At 43.8% G+C, this 21,739-nt stretch overlaps 2 protein-coding genes across 3 annotated transcripts in view; one reads left to right on the plus strand and one right to left on the minus strand.

Moving 5' to 3' along the window:
* HDX (highly divergent homeobox) overlaps window positions 1-183 on the minus strand; it is a 35,941-nt gene extending 35,758 nt beyond the window's left edge. For both annotated transcript variants that reach the window (XM_041396612.1, XM_041396611.1), the window contains exon 1: window positions 41-183. The gene's annotated coding sequence lies outside the window, so the exon portion shown is untranslated. The remainder of the gene's footprint in view (window positions 1-40) is intronic.
* Window positions 184-19,737: 19,554 nt separating this feature from the next.
* LOC121331788 (connector enhancer of kinase suppressor of ras 2-like) overlaps window positions 19,738-21,739 on the plus strand; it is a 165,394-nt gene continuing 163,392 nt past the window's right edge. The window contains exons 1-2 of the mRNA XM_041396540.1: window positions 19,738-19,778; window positions 20,036-20,109. Coding sequence (XP_041252474.1) covers window positions 19,738-19,778; window positions 20,036-20,109 — 115 coding nt within the window. The remainder of the gene's footprint in view (window positions 19,779-20,035; window positions 20,110-21,739) is intronic.

Genomic DNA, 21,739 nt, shown 5'->3' on the forward strand with positions numbered 1-21,739 from the left:
GCGCTCCCCCCACCGGGGGGGGGGGCTCCCCCGCGCTTACCGTGTAGCGCGGGGCCGGCGCGGGGGGCTCCGGGCTCGGCCGGGCTCGGCTGGGTCGGTCCCGGCGTCACACAATGAAATCAGCGGCCCCGATCATTAATTCTCATCATGATCGTGACGTGCGCGCAGACAGCGGCCAATGGCGCGCTGCGATCAGCGCGGCCCGGACGGCGCCCGCCCCCGCCGCCCGCCGGGGGGGCGCGCACGGGAGCGCCGGCACCGTGAGGGGACGGGGCGGCCGCAGGGCTGGCCCCGCTGCGGCCCCGGAGCCCCGCACCGCCCCCGAGCCCCGCACCGCCCCCGCGCCGCGGGCCCGGCCGGCATCACCCCTGGGAGTGCTCCTGGAAAGCCGTCCCTGAGATTTCGGGTGGGGAGAGACAGGGAGGGAGTTCGCGATCCGTGGAAATGTCCCCCAGAGGGTGGTGCCAGGCTCTGCCCAGGGACAGCACAAGGAGCAGTGTCCATAAACTACAGCGCGAGAAGTTCCAGCTCAACACCAGGAAAAACTTCTTTCCGTGAGGGTGGCAGAGCCCTGGGAGGGTGTGGAGTCTCTGGAGACATCCCAAACCCTCGCGGACACCTTCCTGTGTCACCTGCTCCAGGTGCCCCCGCCTTGGACTGGGTGACCCAGAGGCCCCTTCCAGCCCCATCCATCCAGTGATTCTGTGCGCGGCCATCCCTGTGACCCCACTGCATTGTGCAGCCTGGGCTCACAGGGAGACTGCCCGGTGAAACCCAAAAAGCTCCATGAAGGACCACGGCCAATATTATGGCACTCAAGAAACCTTTTCTTTCTCAGGATGGATACATTTGGTCTGGGAAGGGAGGAAATGCCAGTGTGTCCAGGTGGAAGGGAGTGTTCAGGTGGGGCAGACACCTTCTCAGGGCCACGGCTGGGGCTGGTGACAGCACAAAGCACACACACTCACTCCTGTGTCCTTACAGGGACCCAGGTACGGCCAGGTGCGTCAGTGCCAGCCCTCCTTCGGGCTCCATTTCCCTTCCAAAAGGAAACCTCCTCAGTAAAAGAGCAGGAAGCACGCTGCTGACCCATTCTGGTGGATTGTGTGGTAGAAATCATGTAAAATCACTGTTTATTGCCTCGGCTGTAGGAGCACTGAGAAGTCAGAAGCAGATTTGAGACCTGTGTTCATTCCAAAGCCTCCAGACAGGCCACATCCCTACTCCAAATAGTTTCCTCTGAAAGGCACCATGTTCAAATATTAAACAGGCAATTAATTTTGCACGATGCTTTAATCAGAAATACCAGTAAATATTTCTGCAGGACTGAAATAAAAGAATTGCTGCTGGTTCTCTGTAGGCAGGGAGGAGAAAAGCAGACAGTGTTTATGTTTATTTTAAAATTGCAAGAAGTTGTTTACATTGTGTAAAAATTTTAACAGGGGTTCTGAACTAGTGGTGGCATCCCTTTGGGGAGTTGGGAACAGATGATCATTAAGATCATTCCATCTGAAGCTGTTCTATAATTCTATGGTGTGGTAAATATCCTGAAATTAGTAACAGGATTTCAGGGAGAGCCCATGTATTTGAACCCTAAATCTTCTGTTGTGCTGCTTTGTCTCCTGGATATGTTCCCTTCCTTTGTGTGCCATCAACACTTGCCCTGTAAAAATTAAATACAGCAACCAGAAAACCTCTACAGCACCGCTTTTATAGAAAATAATTGGTTTGGAATTAGCTATGGAATGATTCCTGAGAAACTTGATATGTTTTCTTCTCACATTATCTGCAGCTTGGGAAACAAAAATGGTGAGACAGTCTCTATAACACCCCTTGAAAAATACAGTGATGTTTGATAAAATGCAGCTTATTAAACTCCTTTAAAAGGGTGAATAATAGAAAGCAATATTTCAAGGGCTCTAATTTGACTAACAGTGGGCTAACAGGTGCTTTTTCTATAGTTTTCATCAGAAAACTCATAGAATCATTCTTGAAGGAGACGTGAGATGTGTATTTAAGCTGTCAAAGAAGCCAGTTCACAGACTCACGGCCCCAAAAGAAGATTTATTGATCACAGTAATGTTCTTTACAATACAGGAGGCTGAACGTACACGTTAACAAAGCTGCTGCTGTTTGCAGCAGAGGAGTGACAAGCTCCAGAAAGAATCTCATGTTATGTATTTCCTTCCCTGGTAATGCCTCTTAAGGAGCCAAACCTTGAGAAAAAAAACTATATCAGGATGAAATAAACCAAATATTCTTCTCCTGCCACCAGATCTAAATGCTTCCTCCTTCATTAATGACAGATTTAAATTAACAGGGGCTGGCAGATTGGTCTGGTGGTTTAAACAGCAGCCTGGGACATGAAAGGAGTCCTTCCATGAGGGAGTTAGCATCAAAGTGAGGCTGTGCTGCAGCTCCTCCGTAGGAGCTCATTAAACTGATGAGGCCAGCTCACCATTAATGACTTACCCTGGTGTGGCTCTGCCCTGGGGCTGGGTGTGGGCATTTCCTGCCACAGCTGGGAACATCTGCATGGCTCCCTGGTACACCGGGGAATAGATTCCACCCTGGGGAACCCAGCTGCAGGATCACACAGATGTTCCAAGACCTTTTCATTTTCCAGCAGCTCGTAGGTTCTCAGACCTTCAGCAGATCCTGTAGGTGAGAGGGGTCTCTGTAGGGATGGCTCAGAATTCCTGGACAAGGACTTGGGAGCTGGTGTTTGACAGCTTTGGTCACACAGTTTAGAGCAACAGCTGCTATTTCCATTTCTCTGGCTTTTTATGGAAGGAAGCCACAGGGGCAAACCCACCTCACTCCTCAGAACCCTTTCCCAGGACAGCTTTACTCACTTCATTATTTAGGTCATGTTTTAAAGCATGTAGCTCCAGACCAGACCTTGGGCTCACCTATAAAGTCGGAGGCCTTTCAAGAAGGATTGAAAACAGAGTGGAAAAGAGCCCATTTTCACCCAGAATTTTTGTATTTGTCATTCTCCATCCCACTGAATAATTTGGCTCTGATGCTGCTCCAAGGCATGAAATCATGGGGCTCCATTGCATCAGCCAGAAAGGGACCTGGATTGAATCTGTCCCCTTGTTCCCAAAGTGTCCAACTTGTGCTTGGGAAAATGTATGGAGACTCCAATGTGGAAAAGCCTGGAGTTGATTTGGTGCTTGACCAAGCTCCTTTTGGGAACTTCTTGCTATTATTCATCCTGAATCTTCTATGAGTTCAACCCTCATAAGAGATTTATTAAACTTCATGTTCAAGAGTGGTCATAGGAAAAGCCCTGTGGTCCTTTCATTTTGTTTGTGTATCAGCAGTTCCCTGAGGAGCTCCTCAGGCAGTTCTGAGGCTTTGTCCCCTCCAAGAATGTGTCTGACCATTCCAAAAACCCTGCTAAAGCCAAGATATTTAATATTTACTGCTTCATGTCTCTGCAAGCCTCCTTGTTCTGCCACAAAGAAAACTTTGAAGTGATTTATTCTTTAAAATCCAAGTTGTTTCCACCAACATATGTATGTCCTTCTTTTCCTATTGATGCCATTGGATTTCTAGGGGAAAAAGTTGCTCTGGCAACCAAGTTCTTGGTTTAAATTCCTGCTCTTTCCCAGGTTTTCTGCTCAATGAACACCCAAAATGACAACAGCGATTCTCATTTTACAGAAATATTATAAAGACACAGTAAATATTTGGAGTACAAAGGTATAATTAAAAATCTTCTAAATCAGGAGGTTCCGTGCAAAATGGTGATGGAGAAAGGATTACAGTGTGTAAATCTTAGGAAAAATGTTAATATGGAAAATTCCGTGCAACACATTTTCTGCATCTAAAAGCCCAGCCAGAATTAGTGGTCTTACAAATTTTCTGTCTTCTTTGAACTTGGTTTTGCCATATTAATTAAAATTACTTGTTAATCCTCACCCAGTGCATAAACAAAGCTCCCATAAACTGAATCTGTAAATATGTCCTTTGTGCTGGTATGGAAAAAACAGCTGGTGCTTATGGGAAAAAATGGAAAAGAGCCTGGCTGGGTAGATATTTTAAGGATTTGTTCCACTTTTTATCTTATTGGGATATTTTTAAGAAAATCAGGGATGCTGTTTCCTTGCATTTTTATTGCCTTTGGTAATTTTTCACACACTGAGCAGGGGAAATCTTGAACTTGAGGAACATATAAATATGTAGTACACCAAAAATTTTTACAAAGAAGGAGCTAATTATTGTGTATTTATTTGTCACGCATTAGTATTCCTAGCATAGAGAATTTTGTACTACAAAGAAAAAGTTAAAATATTTTTTGAACAAAAATGCAAACAAAACCAGGCATGAGAAAGCAAAGAACCAGGGAGAGAACCATAATTAAAAAAAAAAAAAATCCATACAGCCCCTCCTTTTGTCATTTATCTTCCTCCTACAAGCCCAATTCCATTGGTGAGATAATTCACCTAAAGGTGATGCCCAAGCAATTCTTATTTCCCTTGATTTTTTTAGAAAAGCAGCCAATAAAATGTTGAGTTGTAATCTTCAAAGTGTTTATGAGTTTAGGCAGCACTTTGCTTTTCTTTGACTTGTATTTCTCCAGAGGTTATGATGGTTTTTCCATTTGCTCAGGTCTCCCAACATCAAAATTTCTCTGTTCCTTATTTTACCAGTCCTTATTTTTTCTCTTGTACCCCTGACTGGGCTGAAAGAGCCTGACAAGTGGGTTTTTTCCCCCCTTTAATGTAGTAGTTGTCCCTACTCCTTTGGAATAAAAATAACCATCACCCTGCAGTTCCTTCAAGTGTTTCTCCTTGCTTCTCTTACCTTGTTTGATTTAGTCAAGCTCATTTTTCTCCTCAGTCACAGCAAGCCAATGTAAGGGAAAGAAATGACACAATAAAATAAAATGTAGGTTTAGTTCTAAAGGAAACAGCACCATAAAAGCACAGATGAAGACAAAAACTTTGGAATAAATTTTACTAATAAAATAGCAGTACAAAGTACCTGATGGTCCTCAACAGCTCCACATTCCTGTTGAAGAGGAAAGGTGAGAATCTGAATGATTCATAGGAAATCCTTTCACCAGTGGTGAACCACAAGCACTTCCTGAAAGGAAAGCACGGAACTACTCAAACAATATTGAGCCCACTGGGAGCTCTTGGTGTCCTGCTGCAAACATGCTCCTCACATGATCTCCCAAAAGTACAAGATAGCTAAAAATGCCAGTTCTGGCAGTGCCAGATTTCAGAGAGGAGGGAAATCCATGATACAATTCCTATGAGCCAATTCCCATGAGCCAATTTCCATGACACAATTCCCATGAGCCAATTCCCATGAGACAATGCCTGGCTAATCCATCCATTGCAGGTGGGGTTTCAAGAGAAGGCAAAGAGTCACAGAAGAATCCTGGTCAGGGGAAGTGTCCTCCTCGGGAATGAGCCACTCTCTTTTGTAAATGAAATATACAAATAGGTAGATAAAATATCCAAATATTTGTTCAGTCCCATAGCACCGCTTTTATTTTGCAACAAGACTTAGTAAGTTTAAGTCTTATCACCGATTGCTATGGTTCATTACAGAATTATCCTGTTAAATATGTTTACAAAGGAATCTTCCATCTTTGTCTTTGAGATAACAATAAAATTGAAGTATCGATGGTTTGATGCCAAATATTTTCCCCTTTATTGTAACCTTGTTTTCTTTCATCTACAGAGGAATTTGTTTAAATGCAAATTATTTCTTTCATGAAAGAAGACGGCTTTTGTATGAATCACTATTTGTTTAAGTAATTTCCTCAAATGAAGGAAATTAGTGGTACTTGTGGTAGCACTACATTATTGTTTCCAACCTGTTTTACTTCCTCTCCATTTCATCTTGTTTAATCTCAGCCCAGATAAAATGAAATGATGTGACATTAAAGGGAAGCATTTGTAAGAAGAGGGGCAGGTTATTTCCCAATCCCTGGTGATAAAGTGTACTTTGGGGCTCCTGATGGATGCTTCTTTGGGAACAACCATACCCAGGAAATGCCTTTAATCTTCAATCCCTGGTGATAAAGTTTGTACTTTGGAGCTCCTGATGGATGCTTCTTTGGGAACAACTATACCCAGGAAATGCCTTTAATCTCCTTTGAGGTGGGACAAAATGCCCAGTCTGGTTCAGGTGCAGCCACTGTCACCCATACCCAGGAAATGCCTTTAATCTCTCCTTTAAGGTGGGACAAAATGCCCAGTCTGGTTCAGGTGCAGCCACTGTCACTCAGCTGTCCCCACGAGTCAGAGCTCTGGGTGAGGCACTTAAAGCAGCATTTGGGGCACAAATAGAGTTGTCTCCTTTTAAATGCAAGATAAGAGCACAGGAACTCAGGACAAATCTCTTGGATCATATCAAAAGTTATTTTAGTCGTGGCTGACTTTTTGGTGGGTGTTTTGTGTTAGAGCACAGGGGTAACTCCCACACAGAGTGATCCCCACAGCTGGAATTCCAGCAGTCAGTATTTGAGATTATAGAAATGCTGCATTTATCATGTTTTAGTGCACCAAGGATGGGCTGTGGGATTTGAGTCTCCTGACAGTATCAAAGTGTTGCTGACCAGAGAATTTCCAGTTATGAAACCTTACTTAACATTACTCATCAGCATTCATCAGTATCAATAACTGACTTTGATCTCTGTATTTTCCAATTAAAAATATATATTTCATACATTTCATTATAAAATAATACTATATTTTACACTCTCATGGACATTTTGCTTCATTTTGCCCCCAGACTGTCCTTCTGGGGTGTTTCTTCCCCCAACACCACAGTCCCTTCCAGGACCCCCTTCCAGCCCCCTTGGGCCACCTCAGTCCTGGTTGTGCCCCTGCTCTGTGACCCACTCCTGGCTCCCTGGAAGCAGCTGCTTCCACTGTGCCTTAACACATCCAATAAAAAAAAAAAAAAAAGCTTTTTGATATAATATGGGGAAAAAAATAGCTGTTAGCAGTGTATTTCAGTAAAGCTCCCAGAGCAAAAGCAGCAGTGAGCTGTCATGCTATGGAGCTGATGGGTTTGCTCAGCAGCCCTAAATCACTGTGTTTATCTCGGATTCCCAGCTAATGAAAGGGTGCTGGGTGCTGCAAGCCACGGAGCTTAAGCTCCATTAACTAATCAATTTCTGACTCTGGGAATTAAAAAAAACGGGGAGAGAAGCTGTGGTCACTTGTACAGTTTTAGAGGAGCGGGGCTCAAAGCGGCATTTCAACAGCAGCAGGAAAACTGGGGGACAAAGGAGATACCAGATATCACTTGGATTGCTGAGGGAACAGAGGGCAGTGAAACAGGGCAATGAACGTTTGAAAGTGTGAAACGTGGGAAGAAATAAATGTATCATTCCCAATGGGATGTGGGAGGTGCAGCCCAGCGAGCAGCAGAAAAGGATCGCTGTCCTTTGTAGGGCTTCAGACAGGGCCAGAAAGGTGCCCTTGGCCATTCCCCAAAGCTGGATGTGTCCCTGCTCCTCGAGCATCTGCAGGCACCTGGGTGTTGTGCAGGTGTGTCAGGGAGGCTGCAGAGGCAGCAGCCCCTTCCCAGGTTAATTAGCTGTGCCCTTCAGCGGGGATTAGGAGAGATTTGAAAGCATCTAAAGCCAGGGAGGATTGAAGAAAAGCAAATAGCCCAACTTCGTGGCAGAGTTATTGCCAGGGATTCGACTTAATCGGGATCTGTGTCAGCAGCCTTGATAGGCCCCCTGTAAGTCGTTTGTGTTAGGTAAACATTTGCAAATGAACTTTTTGTATTCGTGGCTTCATTAGGGAAAGGAAAAAAAAAAATAGGAATACCTTACTAGGAGTACTGGTGTCTGAACTCTACAGAAACATTTAGACCTTTCAAACTAAATGTCAAGTTGTTCCTATTTAGTCAAATTCTTGCAAATTTAAGCTAATTAACATAACCACTTTCCAAGTCAGAGCAGGCCCTTATGCTGTGCTTAAGTGGTTTAATACATGAATTTTTTCTGATTGCCACATCCCCACGTTAGTGTCTGTAGGAGGAGAGTGGAAAGTTTTTTATTCCAGGCAACAAAATGGACATAAATGTAACTTCTTCATGGACATAAATGTAACTTTGCTATGATCATTTTTAATACAGAATGATATTGTTTTCCTGAGCCAACTAAGAAATGTGATCCAGCTGAAATTTCTGGGACCCAGAAGGGACACAACTGACTCAAAAGGAATATTCAAATAATCATGATTGGATTTTAATTACAAGAGTGACCCAACAGGCCCACAAAGGGTGATGAACTGAGTTCCAGGAAATGGGAATTTAATTTTGTATTGCTTTCTAATGTCAGTCCTCTCCCTGTCACATCCCTGTGAAAGCTCACCTTGATTTTGTATCACTTTCTAGGTGCTGCGCTGGCAAAGGAGTGTTTGGAAACTGAGATTCAAATCAAGTCATATTTTAGAGCTATTAACTTGGTACAGCTAAAATTGTACAAAGGGGAATGCTTATATTCAGCATAAAAAAAATTATTTGCCTGGGGGAGATTTTAGTGTCCAAGACATACATTTGTGATAAATAGTAGAATTCGAAAATGCTCTTTCAATCTGCAGGGTCAGAGTCTGCAAGCAGCGACCCAAAGCTGGAAAGATAGGAAAATGTGAGTAATAATTCCTGAAAAGTTTTGATTCTGGTGGCAATTTAACAGCAAAATAATTAACTTTTGTATTCTAGTCTGCATATTGGAATTCCAACCAGGGTGATGTTCTACCAGAAAGTTCATCAGAGATTTATTAACAAGCAGTGTATGAAGTTTTAGCAATAATGAATATATTTAAAAATTAATCTCTTTTTTTATGTCACTTTTTTCATAGCTAATGATATGTATTTTTGCTTAAGTGTGAAAACATGTCACTTATAATTTTAGGGGGAAAAGCTTTCAACAAAATTTTCAGCCTAAGCTATTTTTAATCCTAACATTTTCTGTGAATAAGTAGAAATAAGAAAATGAATTGTGCTGTGAAAAGCCACTAAAACAGTTTTTCCCCCAGGAGATTATAAATATCTGTATATATGGGCAGAACATTCAATTAACATGAGAAATGCCCTGCTAAGTTTCATGATGATGTACTGGGAGAGAGCAGCAATACAGCAAAATTGGCGAGCTGTACAAAAGGAGTAAGAACTTTCTTAGCAAGATACATGATTGCAGAAATTAGACATTTGTTAAAAAGATGTGATGCAGAAATGCAGCAAATGTGGCACTTCATCAAGAAAATGGGCAGGCAGCATTAAACATAAGTGACGGTGTGGGGTTTAGTTTAGAATGCAAAATGAATTTATAAATAATAGATGGAGATAATATGGATAGTTTTAGATAGATTCATGGAACCAATTTTTTTTCCTAACTCTTTCAAATTAATTGAAGATGCTGCACAGTCACTCCCCTTCCCCAAAGAGTTAACAAAATGTTAAATGGGTAACTCACATGATGGAAAGTTATTATCCTGAGATGAGCCTTGGAGGAATTATGGGGAAGAGGGAGATAATATTGGAATATATGACTTTGATTTTTATTTAAACATTATAGCTTTAAATACTCACTAAAATCCTTGAGCTCTTCCTGGCAGAAGACACAGGGCCTTGTCTGCAGGGACCAGGAAATAAGGGACAAGTCCTTAACAGGTTTCTCACCTGTCTCACCTTTTCCCAGCCCTGGCTCAAAGCAGTAACACCTGCAGAGAGGCTGTGTAGCCCAAAATTGCTGCTGCTCCTATTGCAGTGAACAGAAAAATAAACCCACAACAGCTCAAACTGCAGGAGAGGTTTTCCCTGGGGGAAAAGCTGAGTCCTGGAGCTGCTGGACTGGATTCAACTGGGGAAAGAGCAGAAGCTTGAGAAACAAAGGTGGTGAAACTCAGTGACCTGGGGAATTGCTGGTGGACGTGCAGGAGACTCCAAGGGCAAGGCTTGGGCATGGTCATGTCTGTGTTAAAAGCCTTGGCTCCTTGTTTTAGGATGAGATATTTTGATATATGAATTTCTAATCATACTCACAGTAAAAACAAGCCCAGCTAAAGGAAGAGACAAAATGCAGGTTTTTCTCACTCTGAAGAGTCTGAAAAAGGGAAGACAGACTCCTCATGGAGACCTGAAGAGGAAAGTAGCTGCTGGAAGGCTTGAAGGACACAGATCCTAGAGAAATGTGCAGTGAATCAGAGATCAGATATATCAGAGAGTATCAGAAAGAACTGCTGTTGCAGTAACTGTTGAAAACCCCTAAACCAAGGGATCTATCCCTGGATTTTTATGTCAGGGCTGTGGTTGGTGTTTGGTGGCTGCAGAACATCCTGTCCTTCCCTCCCAGGGGACAGGAGGACCGAGAGCTGCCGGGATGTGGAAGGAAGGAAGGAGCAGGAAGGGGAGCAGGAGCTGCAGATGGCTGAGGGCTCTGACAGCCCTTTTTATAAACAAGGTTTCTGGATGGCAGGCCTTTATTTTGGAGCTGAGCTGGTGCAATTTGCGACTACAAGAAAGTGAGAGAGAAATGAAAGCTGGCTCTGAAGCACAGCTACAGAGCTTCCCAGCTCTTGGCAATTAGTTTATGCCTTCCTAGGCTTGATCAGAGCATGTCTTGTCACCATCTAACATGGCTTCAGGTTGTCCAAAAGGAAAACATCATGTTGTTTGCTTGCCAAGCCCTTTCAAAATAAAGCTACTGTTGCATGTAAGAGAGAGCAGAGCTGTTTGGAATGGAAAGAGCAGGGGAAGAGCCCTGAGAAATTAATTACGGGAGGAAAGCTGGTTGCTGATGCAAAGCTCCTGGTTAAGAGCAAAGGGCATGCTGCTGGGATGCAGAGGAAAACACGACAGGACACATCACCATCATCTCCTCAGTCTCTAAACAGCAAATCAAGTTAATTTGGAGAGACAGGCTGAAGCGAAGAGACCTTTTTATTCTGCATCCTTCTTTCAGATCCGTGTTTAACTCTGTGTGGCTACAGAAAGGATGAAAAATGTCCAGCTCTGCCCTTACAGCTGAGGTTTCCTCATTCGCAGATGTATCAAGGGCAGGACAGGAAGCCTCACGTAATAAATTCTCTGAAGTGCCCATGGTGAAGGCTGCAGCAGATGTTTTCACGTCAGGTTAGTCTGGCAGGTATTCGTGGCTCACACGAGTTTTCTTTTTCAAGCTTTCAGATTCTTCTATCTCAATTTCTGCTCACAATATTAAGGCAACACAAAAGCTGGCTCCAGTCACACGCTGGGAATATCTCTGTGGTCACAGCCAGTCCTCCAAGCAAATATTGAGTCTAACTAAACATGGAGAATGAAGAGGCTACTGGAGTATAAAGCAGGAGCATAATCTCTGAGGTCTTAACCAAGGCATTAGGAAGACCTAATAATAGCAGGGCTTTGCAGAGATGGTAAGATAAAGGAAAAGCCATCTTGAGAATGCCTTGAAGAAAAGCTTTTGCTGTCACCTGTCACTTGGCAACATGAAAGACAAGCTTGGACCGAAAATCACAGGGGAAAATGAAGATGGGATGATAATAATTGTCACAATTCATGAATCTGACATTCCCCGTGCCAGCACATCCTGGCTCACCCCATCAGATATCTCTGCAAGGCAGAATGACTCTTTGAACATTGAAGTCCATGCTCAGACATTTCTGTGCAGCGCATTTTGCCGTGGGATGGTGGAGAAGGAGATCATGATGGAACACAAGAGAATGAAGTGTTTTTTCTCAGTGGAATGGTTCTCCACACCATTGCCCAGAGTGTGCCCAGGCTCTCCTGGACACTTTATCATGAGCTTGTCCCTCCTCTCCCAGCACACTGAGGGTCTTTCAATGGCAAAACAAGTCCATTTCCAACATTGCTGCATATTTTCTTCACACCATAAATGTCACACAGAATATACAGCCCAGAATCACTGAATATTCTGAGTTGTTTCCCTGAATGCTTTAGGAAAATCAACAGGCACTTGTGCTTCAAAACCAACTTTCCAGCCAGCAAATAATGAATTGCAAGGGAATGTGATATCAATAGTTTGGAAGTTTTATTACTGTTGTCAAGTTTTCCATTATTACTGTTGTTTTTTTTTTTCCCAAAGTAATATCATTTACCTAATGTAGTGAGAAGCAGATGGTTTATTGCATAAAAGTTATGTGATTCTTGCAGAGGAAGTACATTGAACATTTATTCCATTTTTATCAAATAAATATTTTCCATTTATTTACTAAAGGAAGGGGAAAGGCAAATACCAGTCATATTGTATATAAATGAATATGGATATATTGACAAGAAATTAAACATATTGTAGTAATAAATATTCTGACATTTTATTTTCTTCAAAGAAAAGGAGCTGGAGTTAGCAGCACCCAAATTTTAAAATTACTCTGATTTATGGTCAAAAAAGAGGGTTCTGAAAATTTAGTCTGATTTCCATAATACCTACAAAATAAAGGCCATTGATCCATGTGTAATAAATTTGCCATCACACTGATGATTTCTGTTGAGCTGGAGCTTATTTTGGGAGAGAATGCCCAGTTCTGCCCTCAGACATTCTCATGCTGACCCTGTGACTGTCAGTGCTGTGAGCTCCATGTCATGGAAAACTGACATGTTTTAATGGATTCACTCTCTTTAATTAAGAGAGTGAATCCATTCTGAGCATAGAATTGCCTGCACAGTGCTACAGGATCCCTCTGAAGCTGCATGTGAGGCTCAAAGAGACTTCCTGCAAGATATTCCCTATTTCTCCTTAATTTAGTCACTGTAGTCAGTTCTGAACTGAGCAGAACTTTTTAGCTGTTCCTGGAGGAATTCTGTGCAGGAAAATGATAACAAAGGATCTGTCTGCAGTTTTCCCCTGCTTGCCAATCTGGTGAGGGCAAACTGAAGAGCTCAGTGCAGCAGATGAGGCCCCTGTGCTCTGTGTTTCCCAGCAGCTCAAAGTGAAGATTTACCCGAATACCTGTGTCCTCAGGAAGTTTATTTGGGGAGGAATCTGTGACTCGTGGTGGTGGCACAAGCCCCCAAATGGAAACTTCCTTGGCATGGTGGGAGCCTCTTCCACTGGCACTGCTTCAGGAGACTTTCTTCTTGTGATGCCTCAGGTTTTAGCTTTTATATTGTTCAGATTCTGTGCTGCTTTAGTGTGTGGGTCTGAACTTCATATTATGGTATGGGGAGCTCTCTGCACAGAGCAGGGAGACAAAACAATTCCTGCTCCAGCTGGGCACCAAGGACAAATGATCCAAATCTCAGCCCAAGAGCACAAACCCCGTGGGCTGGAGAGAGAAAAACAAGCAGGATGGGAGTGCAGGGGCTGAGCTGGAATTGGACACTGAACTGCAATGTGCACATGGAGCAGAGCTGATCCCAGGGAGAGACCCCGTGAGCGCTCGTGCATTTTGGGACCATTTGGGTTCATCTTGGCTGCAGCCCTGGCTGGGCTCTTGTGCTGCCCAAGGTGCATCCATGGAGGAGATCCTTTGAATGAATCCCTGCTTTATTCTTTAACTCCATCCAGCCTCTGTTCCAGGTCAGTCTTCACAAGGCATCACTTGTATCTCTGCTTTGAAGATTATCTCGGGGATTCCCAGATGGGAACATTCCCTCTTATTTGGGGCTCTTTGGGGGACTCTAAACATGTTGATGATATCAACAAACAGGTTGAAAACAGAGGATCCTGTTTCCCTTAATATGAAAATATTTCAGTGTTCTCTGCTCATTTGCAGTCTGAGTCAAAGAACACAAAGTTTGTCTTCTATGAGAAAAAATTACCCATGTTGTATCTTCATAGTGTCTTCACTGAAATCTGTGAGTTTCTCCTGGAGAAGAATGATAATTTTTTGGTTAATTTTCTACATTATATCTTTGACATTAATACACTTCAGTTGCATTTTAAACTCTGGATAGGGCTGCAAAAAGTGGTGTTTTTCTATAAGATGTATAATCTAACGAACCTGTTTTACAGAAAAGCTACTCTTGATGTCAAGGAAGTGTAACAACAGCTAAAGGGCAGCTCCTGAAAAAAAAAAAAGGTGATGTTATGATGAAAGTGATGCAAGACAGGAGGAAGTTTGCAGTGCCTCTGTTCATGATGTTCATTTTCTGTGGCTAAATAGAGGATTTCAGTCCCAAGAGAGGTCAGAGGAGGAGCTTTTGTGAACACTAAAATACGCTGAGAAAAAAGCAGTGTACAAAACCATCTCAGGCATGTCAAGATGTATTTTTTAGTAAGTGATAATGAAATTATTTCTCTACATTCCTGAGAAACCAAGTATTTCTTGCATTTTTGTAATGTTAGCCCTGGTTTCCAGACCATTTTTAAGGGTGTTTTAATACCCAATTTATGTAAAGTATCATAAATTATGACTAACACACATTAATAAAACAGTTTTATCATCTAATGGAGTGTGAAAAAATATAAATTTCTAATAAGGCCCTATGTAAAAACTGGGATATTAATACCTGTGCTGGAAAAGCAAAGACTATAGTGGGTTCCTGTGGGAAAAAAAAATAAAAATAAAAAAAAAGAAAAGCCAACAAAAAACCAACAACTTTAGGTTGATAAATCAGCAGTGAAAATGAAATTCAATTAATTAATTAATTAAGTGGGGTTTATTAAAAGGGAGGCTGCCGGCGGGTGCGGAGCCAGCAGATGGCACTCCAGAATGTGGAACAGCATCCTCTCCATCGCGGGGCTCCGGGGCCACAGGCTGCAGAGTCCCGCAGAGGACAGGGGGGATGAGCCTCCCCTGGGACACAGAACCCAAAAGAACCTCGGCTGCAGGGGAATCACAGGATCCTGGGATGGTTTGGGTCGGAAGGGAGCCTGGAGCCCATCCAGTGCCACCCCCACCATGGCAGGGACGCCTTGCACTGGCCCAGGCTGCTCCAAGTTTCCCCGGCACATCAGGGGAAGAGGATGGTGATGTTCTGCTCCTCCTGGGGCTGGGTTGAAGTCCCCCAGGCTGAGATCTCTCCTCTCTCTCTCACACATGGGGGAAGATGAAATAGCAATGGAATCTTTATCACAGAATCCCAGGCTGGTTTGGGTTGGAAGGGACCTTAAAGCCCATCCCATTTCACCCCTGCCATGGCCAGGGACACCTTCCACTTGCTCCAAGCCCTGTCCAACCTGGCCTTGGGCACTTCCAGGGATCCAGGGACAGCCACAGCTGCTCTGGACACAGCAATGCAAAACCCTCCCAAGAGATTGGCTCTATTTGTTGGAGCATGGTGCTGAGCACACCACGGGTGTGATTCAATGTTCACTGAAGAGTTGGGCTTGATCCTTGTCCCTTCCAATTCAGAATGTCCTGTGATCTGAAATAAAGACTGATGGATCATGTGGAACCCTCTCATTGACCCTCTCTGGGAGATGAGAACAATCCAAACCCTTTCCTCACAGCCCAGCCCCAGTGAGAAGGTTCTCATTGTGAAAATGCAAGTCCTGATTCCAAAATAACAGTTGGAGGCCTCCTTTGTCATCCAAGGACAATCTAAATGAGTGGAATCATTCCCAGGCTGCTCAAAGCACAGAATCCTCCCCCAGCTCTGCTGATCTGGGCTGTCCTGTGAGAACAGGACCCAGCCCCTCAGTTTGTAAAGCCAGGGTTAAGTAAGGCCAAGGTTTATCCCTAAATAGGAGAATCTGTCAATCCCTATCCCAAGCCTAAGCTGGGGTTTGTTCCTCCCAGCACATGTATTGCTCTCATGCAACTTCACCAGAGGCAGTTTTCTTGCCATCTCTCAACAAGTGTCTCAAGGGTTGGAGGCATCAGGCAGAACCTGGCCTAGAACAGAACTGACCAAAACTGTTTAGCTCCATTCTGTTTTTTTAAGAATATGTTCTTTTCCACAAAAAGCAGCTGTATAATACATGAATGTTACATGATAAAAAGCTTCAGTGATAACCGAGAGTTCAACAGTCAATTCCTTGGAGATTTTGCTTACTTTTCCATTAATAGTATAAATTATAGATGTCCTAAGTTATAACATTACATACCACTTTTCCAAGGCATTCATGACTTATTTAATCTGGAACTGCATGTTCTTGTTTTTCCATAATGGACATCAAATGCCATGTCAAGACTTTATTAAACTAACCCCCTCCTAAAGGACTTATTTCACAACAGGCAAGTTATTTCTTCATCAAAGAAGATGAGAATAATTGTTGCCAAATGAAAACTGCAAGAAATACATGATTGTTCTAAGTGTTAGAGTGACTATGGTACCAGATTTGAACATAATCCTTAATTGGAAAGTTATCACTGGCCATGAAATACACAAGAACATTTAAGTGCCTCCCACAGTGACCATGAAAATACAGAGACTGATGGTTTAATTAGCAATCCCAGAGATACCAGGCAGTGCTCAAAAGCTACAGCACTCTCAGCATTATTGCTGGGAAGGAGGAGGGACTCCAAACCTTTCCACCAGTCTGTTCAGCCTTAGGCCTTTGCTGTCAAAGGCAGCAGCGATGATTATGGGCTGGAATTACCAGATTATTTTATATAGGCCTTTGACAACAACGCTGCTTCGTAGTGAAAGCTCTGCTTCCTTTCTCCCTTTCAAATGCCTCCCTTTGCTCCAATGCTTATGCCGACTTCAGTCAGAAAGTATTTCTCATTTACATGACCTAGATAGAATAATAGTGAGAAAGATGTTCCTTGATCTTTTTTCTCTTGATTTGCTACATTCAGCCTGGAAGAAAAACACAGTCATGGGAATGCATTGTTGCTTTTATGTTGGCATTAGGAAGCAGTGCTAGGTAGGGTGGGGGATAGATCTAGGCAGAAGCCTTGCAATAAACAGGCAGAAAAACACATGGCACAGCTTTAGGGATAACATGGTTTTGCTTATTTTTTAAAAAAATTCCTTGTTTAGTGACTTCACCCACTTGATCCCACTGCAGTGACCCATGGCTGACAGGAATGGCGAGGAGCCTGCCAGGGGTGAGGGTGACAGCTCAGTGCAGGGGGTGCATTCCATGATTTCTCATTCCAGAGTCATTACCTCAGCAGGCAGACTGGACAACCTGTATCAAAAGGTGCTCTGAACTGACTTGAACTGTGGCTCCAGAAATAGTCTGGGCTCCATTTGGCCTTTCTAATGCTCAGCTGGATCCATCACTGAGTCCCATGGCCTGCCGCAGGCTCCTCTCCTGATCTTGCCATGTTCCTGTGACATTCTCATGGGAGTGAGGAATAAATCTTTCCAGAAACAACAAAAGAAGAAGCAGAGGAAATCCCCAGGTGGAACCATCCATGGGCTGCCATGCTGAACATACCCTTGGGAGTAGCTGAAGGAACATTTCCCTGGGGTTGGAACAAACCAGGGCCATGTGCACTGATCTTTGCAACGGAGAATGAACCTGAATAAATCATCAGGAAAGAGAGAAACTGAGCTTTTTTTGAGACCTTTGAATATTTCATTCCAAGAAGTAGAACAAAAAAGTAGATGGTTGTCCTGAAGGTTGCAAAATCCCAGAATACAGGCAAACTGTGACTGGTAATGATGAGGAAAATCACAGGAGTTTATCTAACAGCCAGGGTCTTCCAGCCAAATTATAGCTCCTGCCTGAGCCAGCACCATGAATAACAGTGGGAATAAATGAAAATACAAACCATCTTTGGGGGGAGGAGCCTCAGTAACAGGATGTGAAACATTTAGAAGGTTCTCATTGTGAAAGTGGAAGTCCTGATTCCAAAATAATAGTTGGCGGCCTCTTTTGTCATCCAAGGACAATTTAAATGAGTGGAATTATTCCCATTGACATTGATGAGCTTTGAATTCAGGCTTCATCCTCTTTCAAAAATATGTCCAAATATATTTAAAAAAGTGCCCAGTCAAGCCTGGGTAGGAAATGTGAGACAAAGGGGCATTGACAGAATGTCTGTCAAATGACAGGAATTAGGGAAGTAGTCCAAACAATCATGAATGAAAATTTTTTTTGTGCAAATGTTCAAAATACCAAGTCCATTCACAATATTCCTTATCTCACATTCTTCCATGCTGGTATTGAACCTTAAAAAATTAAGAATTTGAAGAAAGAATAGCCCTCAAACAACTTGTACAGTTTCCAATAGCTAATAGAAATATTTATTCTGAATTCTAGCCCACTATTGCCTAAAAAGAGAAGTATTGTGCCTTTGAGAGCTTTGTCACTATGATGTCCATTGTAAATAGCTATTTAGACAGAACTAAAGCTACTGAAAGTGGTCTCCCAAAACTCAGAGAGGAAGCTGACATGCTGTTCAGCCTTCTTGAAGGAGAATTGATGTGAATCCTTTTGTAGAGAAGATCTGTGCTCTGAGCACTCCAAATACATCATAGAATACTAATCACACTATTTCCCAAAGCTAAAGAAAAATAAAAAAGGATAGAGTGCATCACTAAGCTGAGAATGGCACATCTCTTTGGAGACACTTTAGTGGGGGGAAAGTTGCCTGTCTGCATCCTTAACTATATAAAAAAGAGCCTTGAAAGGGTAGAGGATAAACTGCCAGGGAGTAGGTTAAGATGGGATTTTAAGAAGACATTCTTCCCTGTGAGGGTGGGGAGGTTGCCTGAGGTTGCCCAAAGCAGATTTGGCTGCTCCTGAATCCCTGGAAGTGCCCAAGGCCAGGTTGGACAGGGCTTGGAACAAGTGGAAGGTGTCCCTGGCCATGGCAGGGGTGAAATGGGATGGGCTTTAAGGTCCCTACCAACCCAAACCAGCCTGGGATTCTGTCATAAATATTCCATTGCTATTTCATCTTCCCCCATGTGAGAGAGAGAGAGAGGAGAGATCTCAGCCTGGGGGACTTCAACCCAGCCCCAGGAGGAGCAGAACATCACCATCCTCTTCCCCTGATGTGCTGGGGAAACTTGGAGCAGTGCAGGAGAAAAAGGCACAGAGGAAAGATCCCTGAAGAGAAAGGTGGAACTGTTTTGTTCTGCCTTTTTTTCTGGTCTCTGAGTTTCTCCCCTTAACATAAAATAGTGGGGCTGCAGATCCCAGACAAAAGGTTGGAGCCTGCAGCACCTTCTCAGCCACAGGATGCAGAATTTGTGCTGCATGAGGTGCAGAGTCACAAATGGGTCCAAAAAGTGCTGTTTGGCACGTCTCATTGAAATGTTTCACCTTCATCTGTCAGAAGGGTAGTAAACTTTGGGATTAGGAATACTTAAAACATTTTTTTTTCCCCTTCATAACAAAAGGGAGACATAGGCTAATGATTCCAGTACTGAGAGTCAAAATACTTGCTGTACTTGTCTATCCTAAAGTGCTGTAGTAGTACAAATTGCCTCCTCAATGCTGTCATTCTTTCCCTACAAAATGAGCAGCTCATAGGAGGAAATATCCAGGCTCTGAATGTGGCCAGAAAAAAAAAAAAAAAAAAAAAAAAAGAAAAAAAAAAAAGAGTTTTCTCCCAGTAGTTTTTTTCTTGGGTAAGACTTTTCATACTGTGTTTGACATTCTGAATTACATGATTACACAGTACAAGACTCCAGCAACATTTCGCATTGTAAAGATGGAGATGCTCAGCATTTTGCCAGATGCCAGGCGATATCCTGACGTTTCTATCTTCACTTTAAGCCGAGTGACAGTCAGCATATTCACAATGAAGCCGAGACAATCTGCTATCAAGTTACAGTAGTGACATTTTCCCTGATGAAGATCCCGGGGCTCGGCGGAATAAAGCAGCTCCGCCGAGCGCGGCGTGCGGAGCGGCCCCGGCGTGGATGCTCCGTGTGTAATCCATGTTTGATCCGTGCCGGTGGCTCGGCGGGCACAGCCTTTGGTAAGTAAGTCTGTACTGCACCATTTCCTGGCTCGGTGCTCCGGGTGTTGCAGGCTGTGTGCAGTGGGGGAGGTGCCAGAGCTGATCAAGCAGTGTAATTTTATACATTACTGAATCAGTGCAGGAGGAACCTGGAGGGACAAAGCATCATCTTCTCTTTGAACTGCACTGTAAAATCCGACAGCTCTCGTAGCCCAGCCATGCTCTGATACAATTTTTCTCTCTTTTTTGCCCCGATTTTGGTGTGAATGATAAAGTGATCTGATGATGGCTCTCGTTATGGAACCTATTAGCAAGTGGACGCCCAAGCAAGTAGTGGATTGGATGAAAGGTAGGATCGTTTATTGCCGTGTATTGTCTGTACTTCGGAGCCTGGCAATTTGCATCCGTGCTCTCGCATTCTTTGTTTTGGGAAGAGTTTATTCAGTTGTGATCATCCCTGTGCTGCTTTGCCCGGTAGTTGTTAGAGCCAGGGCTGAGGAGAGGCTGCTGGAGCCGGGCTGTGCTGTGGGAATTGCAGCCGACAGCGGAGCAGGGATCAACTGCATTTGCTGGACAATGCAGACGCAAAGTGTTTGTGTCTCACGGCTCCATTATGCCTCGCACAGGGTAGCGCCGGGATGTTTGGCTGCTTTAAATTTGCCCTGATTACTCTGGTTTGCTCATATCAGGTGATCTGATGCAGTGGCTGTGCAGCGCTTGTCTGTAGTTTTGGGTACCACAAGGAGCACCAGGAGCCGGTGGCTGGACTGAGGCATCCTGCTCCTTTAGGGACGTGTCCTGCCCTGTCCAGGCTCCCTCAGGGACGTGTCCTGCCCTGTCCAGGCTCCTTTAGGGACGTGTCCTGCCCTGCCCAGGCTGCCCAGCCGCGTGTCCGAGGCTCCGCGGAGCCGTGGGAAGGCGCAGGGCTGAGCGCGGCTCCGCGGGGAAACTCGCCGGGATAACTTGACAGGAATGATGATTTCCCTGCACATTCGCAGTTTCACAACACAGCCGTCAGCTGTGACATGTTTTGCCTGACAATGCTCGGCTGTGCTGCAAACAGACCGGGATGGATGGGAGGGCGAGGGATTGTTCTGATGATAAGTGGTTTAAATTTCTGCGGGGCGGGGGGGAGGATGTGTTCCCACAGTGGGATGCATTGGTGTTGTTATACAGCGCTTCTGATGAGCTGCCTGTCTTTGAGACAAATAATTCCTGCCACGGGGGATCTCTGTTATATAAGGAGAAGAGGTGCAAATTTGGGGTGTAGGTTACTCGTGGAAATGATTCCTGTAATGTGATGACTGAACTTATGGCAGGGTTGAATTGGATGCCCACTCCAATGCCCTTAAAGCTTTCAAAGTATTCTCATTAATAGGGGAATGGCTCTGATCTCATTTTGCTGAGCTACGTCTCCACACTTCGCTGAAATTGGGGTGTTTTGGTGCTCAACAAACACGTTGCCATTATCAGCTAATTATTCTTCTACAAGCACAGAGTCTTGTGAAGCAAACGGTGTCTGGGGGAAAGGATGCACTTTGTTTCTCCGGTGTTTGGGAGCTCGGGGTAATTGGGAGGGTTTAAGCAGGTCATTGGGATGGATCCTAAACCTTGAGATATAGAATTGATTCCCAGGCTCCAATGTCATTAGGTGACAGCAAATCCTAATGTATTTGCAGAGGAGTTTTCTGACCCACACCTTCATTCCCAGTAAATAAAAGAGTTAAAAAGTAGACAGATCACTCTGCTAATTTAACTCCTTACTTGAATTATAATGTAAATTAAGTGTCAAAGCATGTGGAATACTTGTTGCTAAATTTAAAATTACTTCCTGCTACTTTTTTATCCTTCCTGATGCAATAATTATGTATTGGGGAACAGTAATCCATGATGTGCAGTGGAGGAAGGTCACACAAGCAGCAGGTTTTTACATGTCTGGAGTTCCTGACAGCTGGATTTCCATACCTGCCTGCACAGTG

Source organism: Onychostruthus taczanowskii, unplaced genomic scaffold, assembly GCF_017590055.1.
Source record: "Onychostruthus taczanowskii isolate IOZ18803 unplaced genomic scaffold, ASM1759005v1 scaffold13, whole genome shotgun sequence".
Classification (NCBI taxonomy): Eukaryota; Metazoa; Chordata; class Aves; order Passeriformes; family Passeridae; genus Onychostruthus; species Onychostruthus taczanowskii.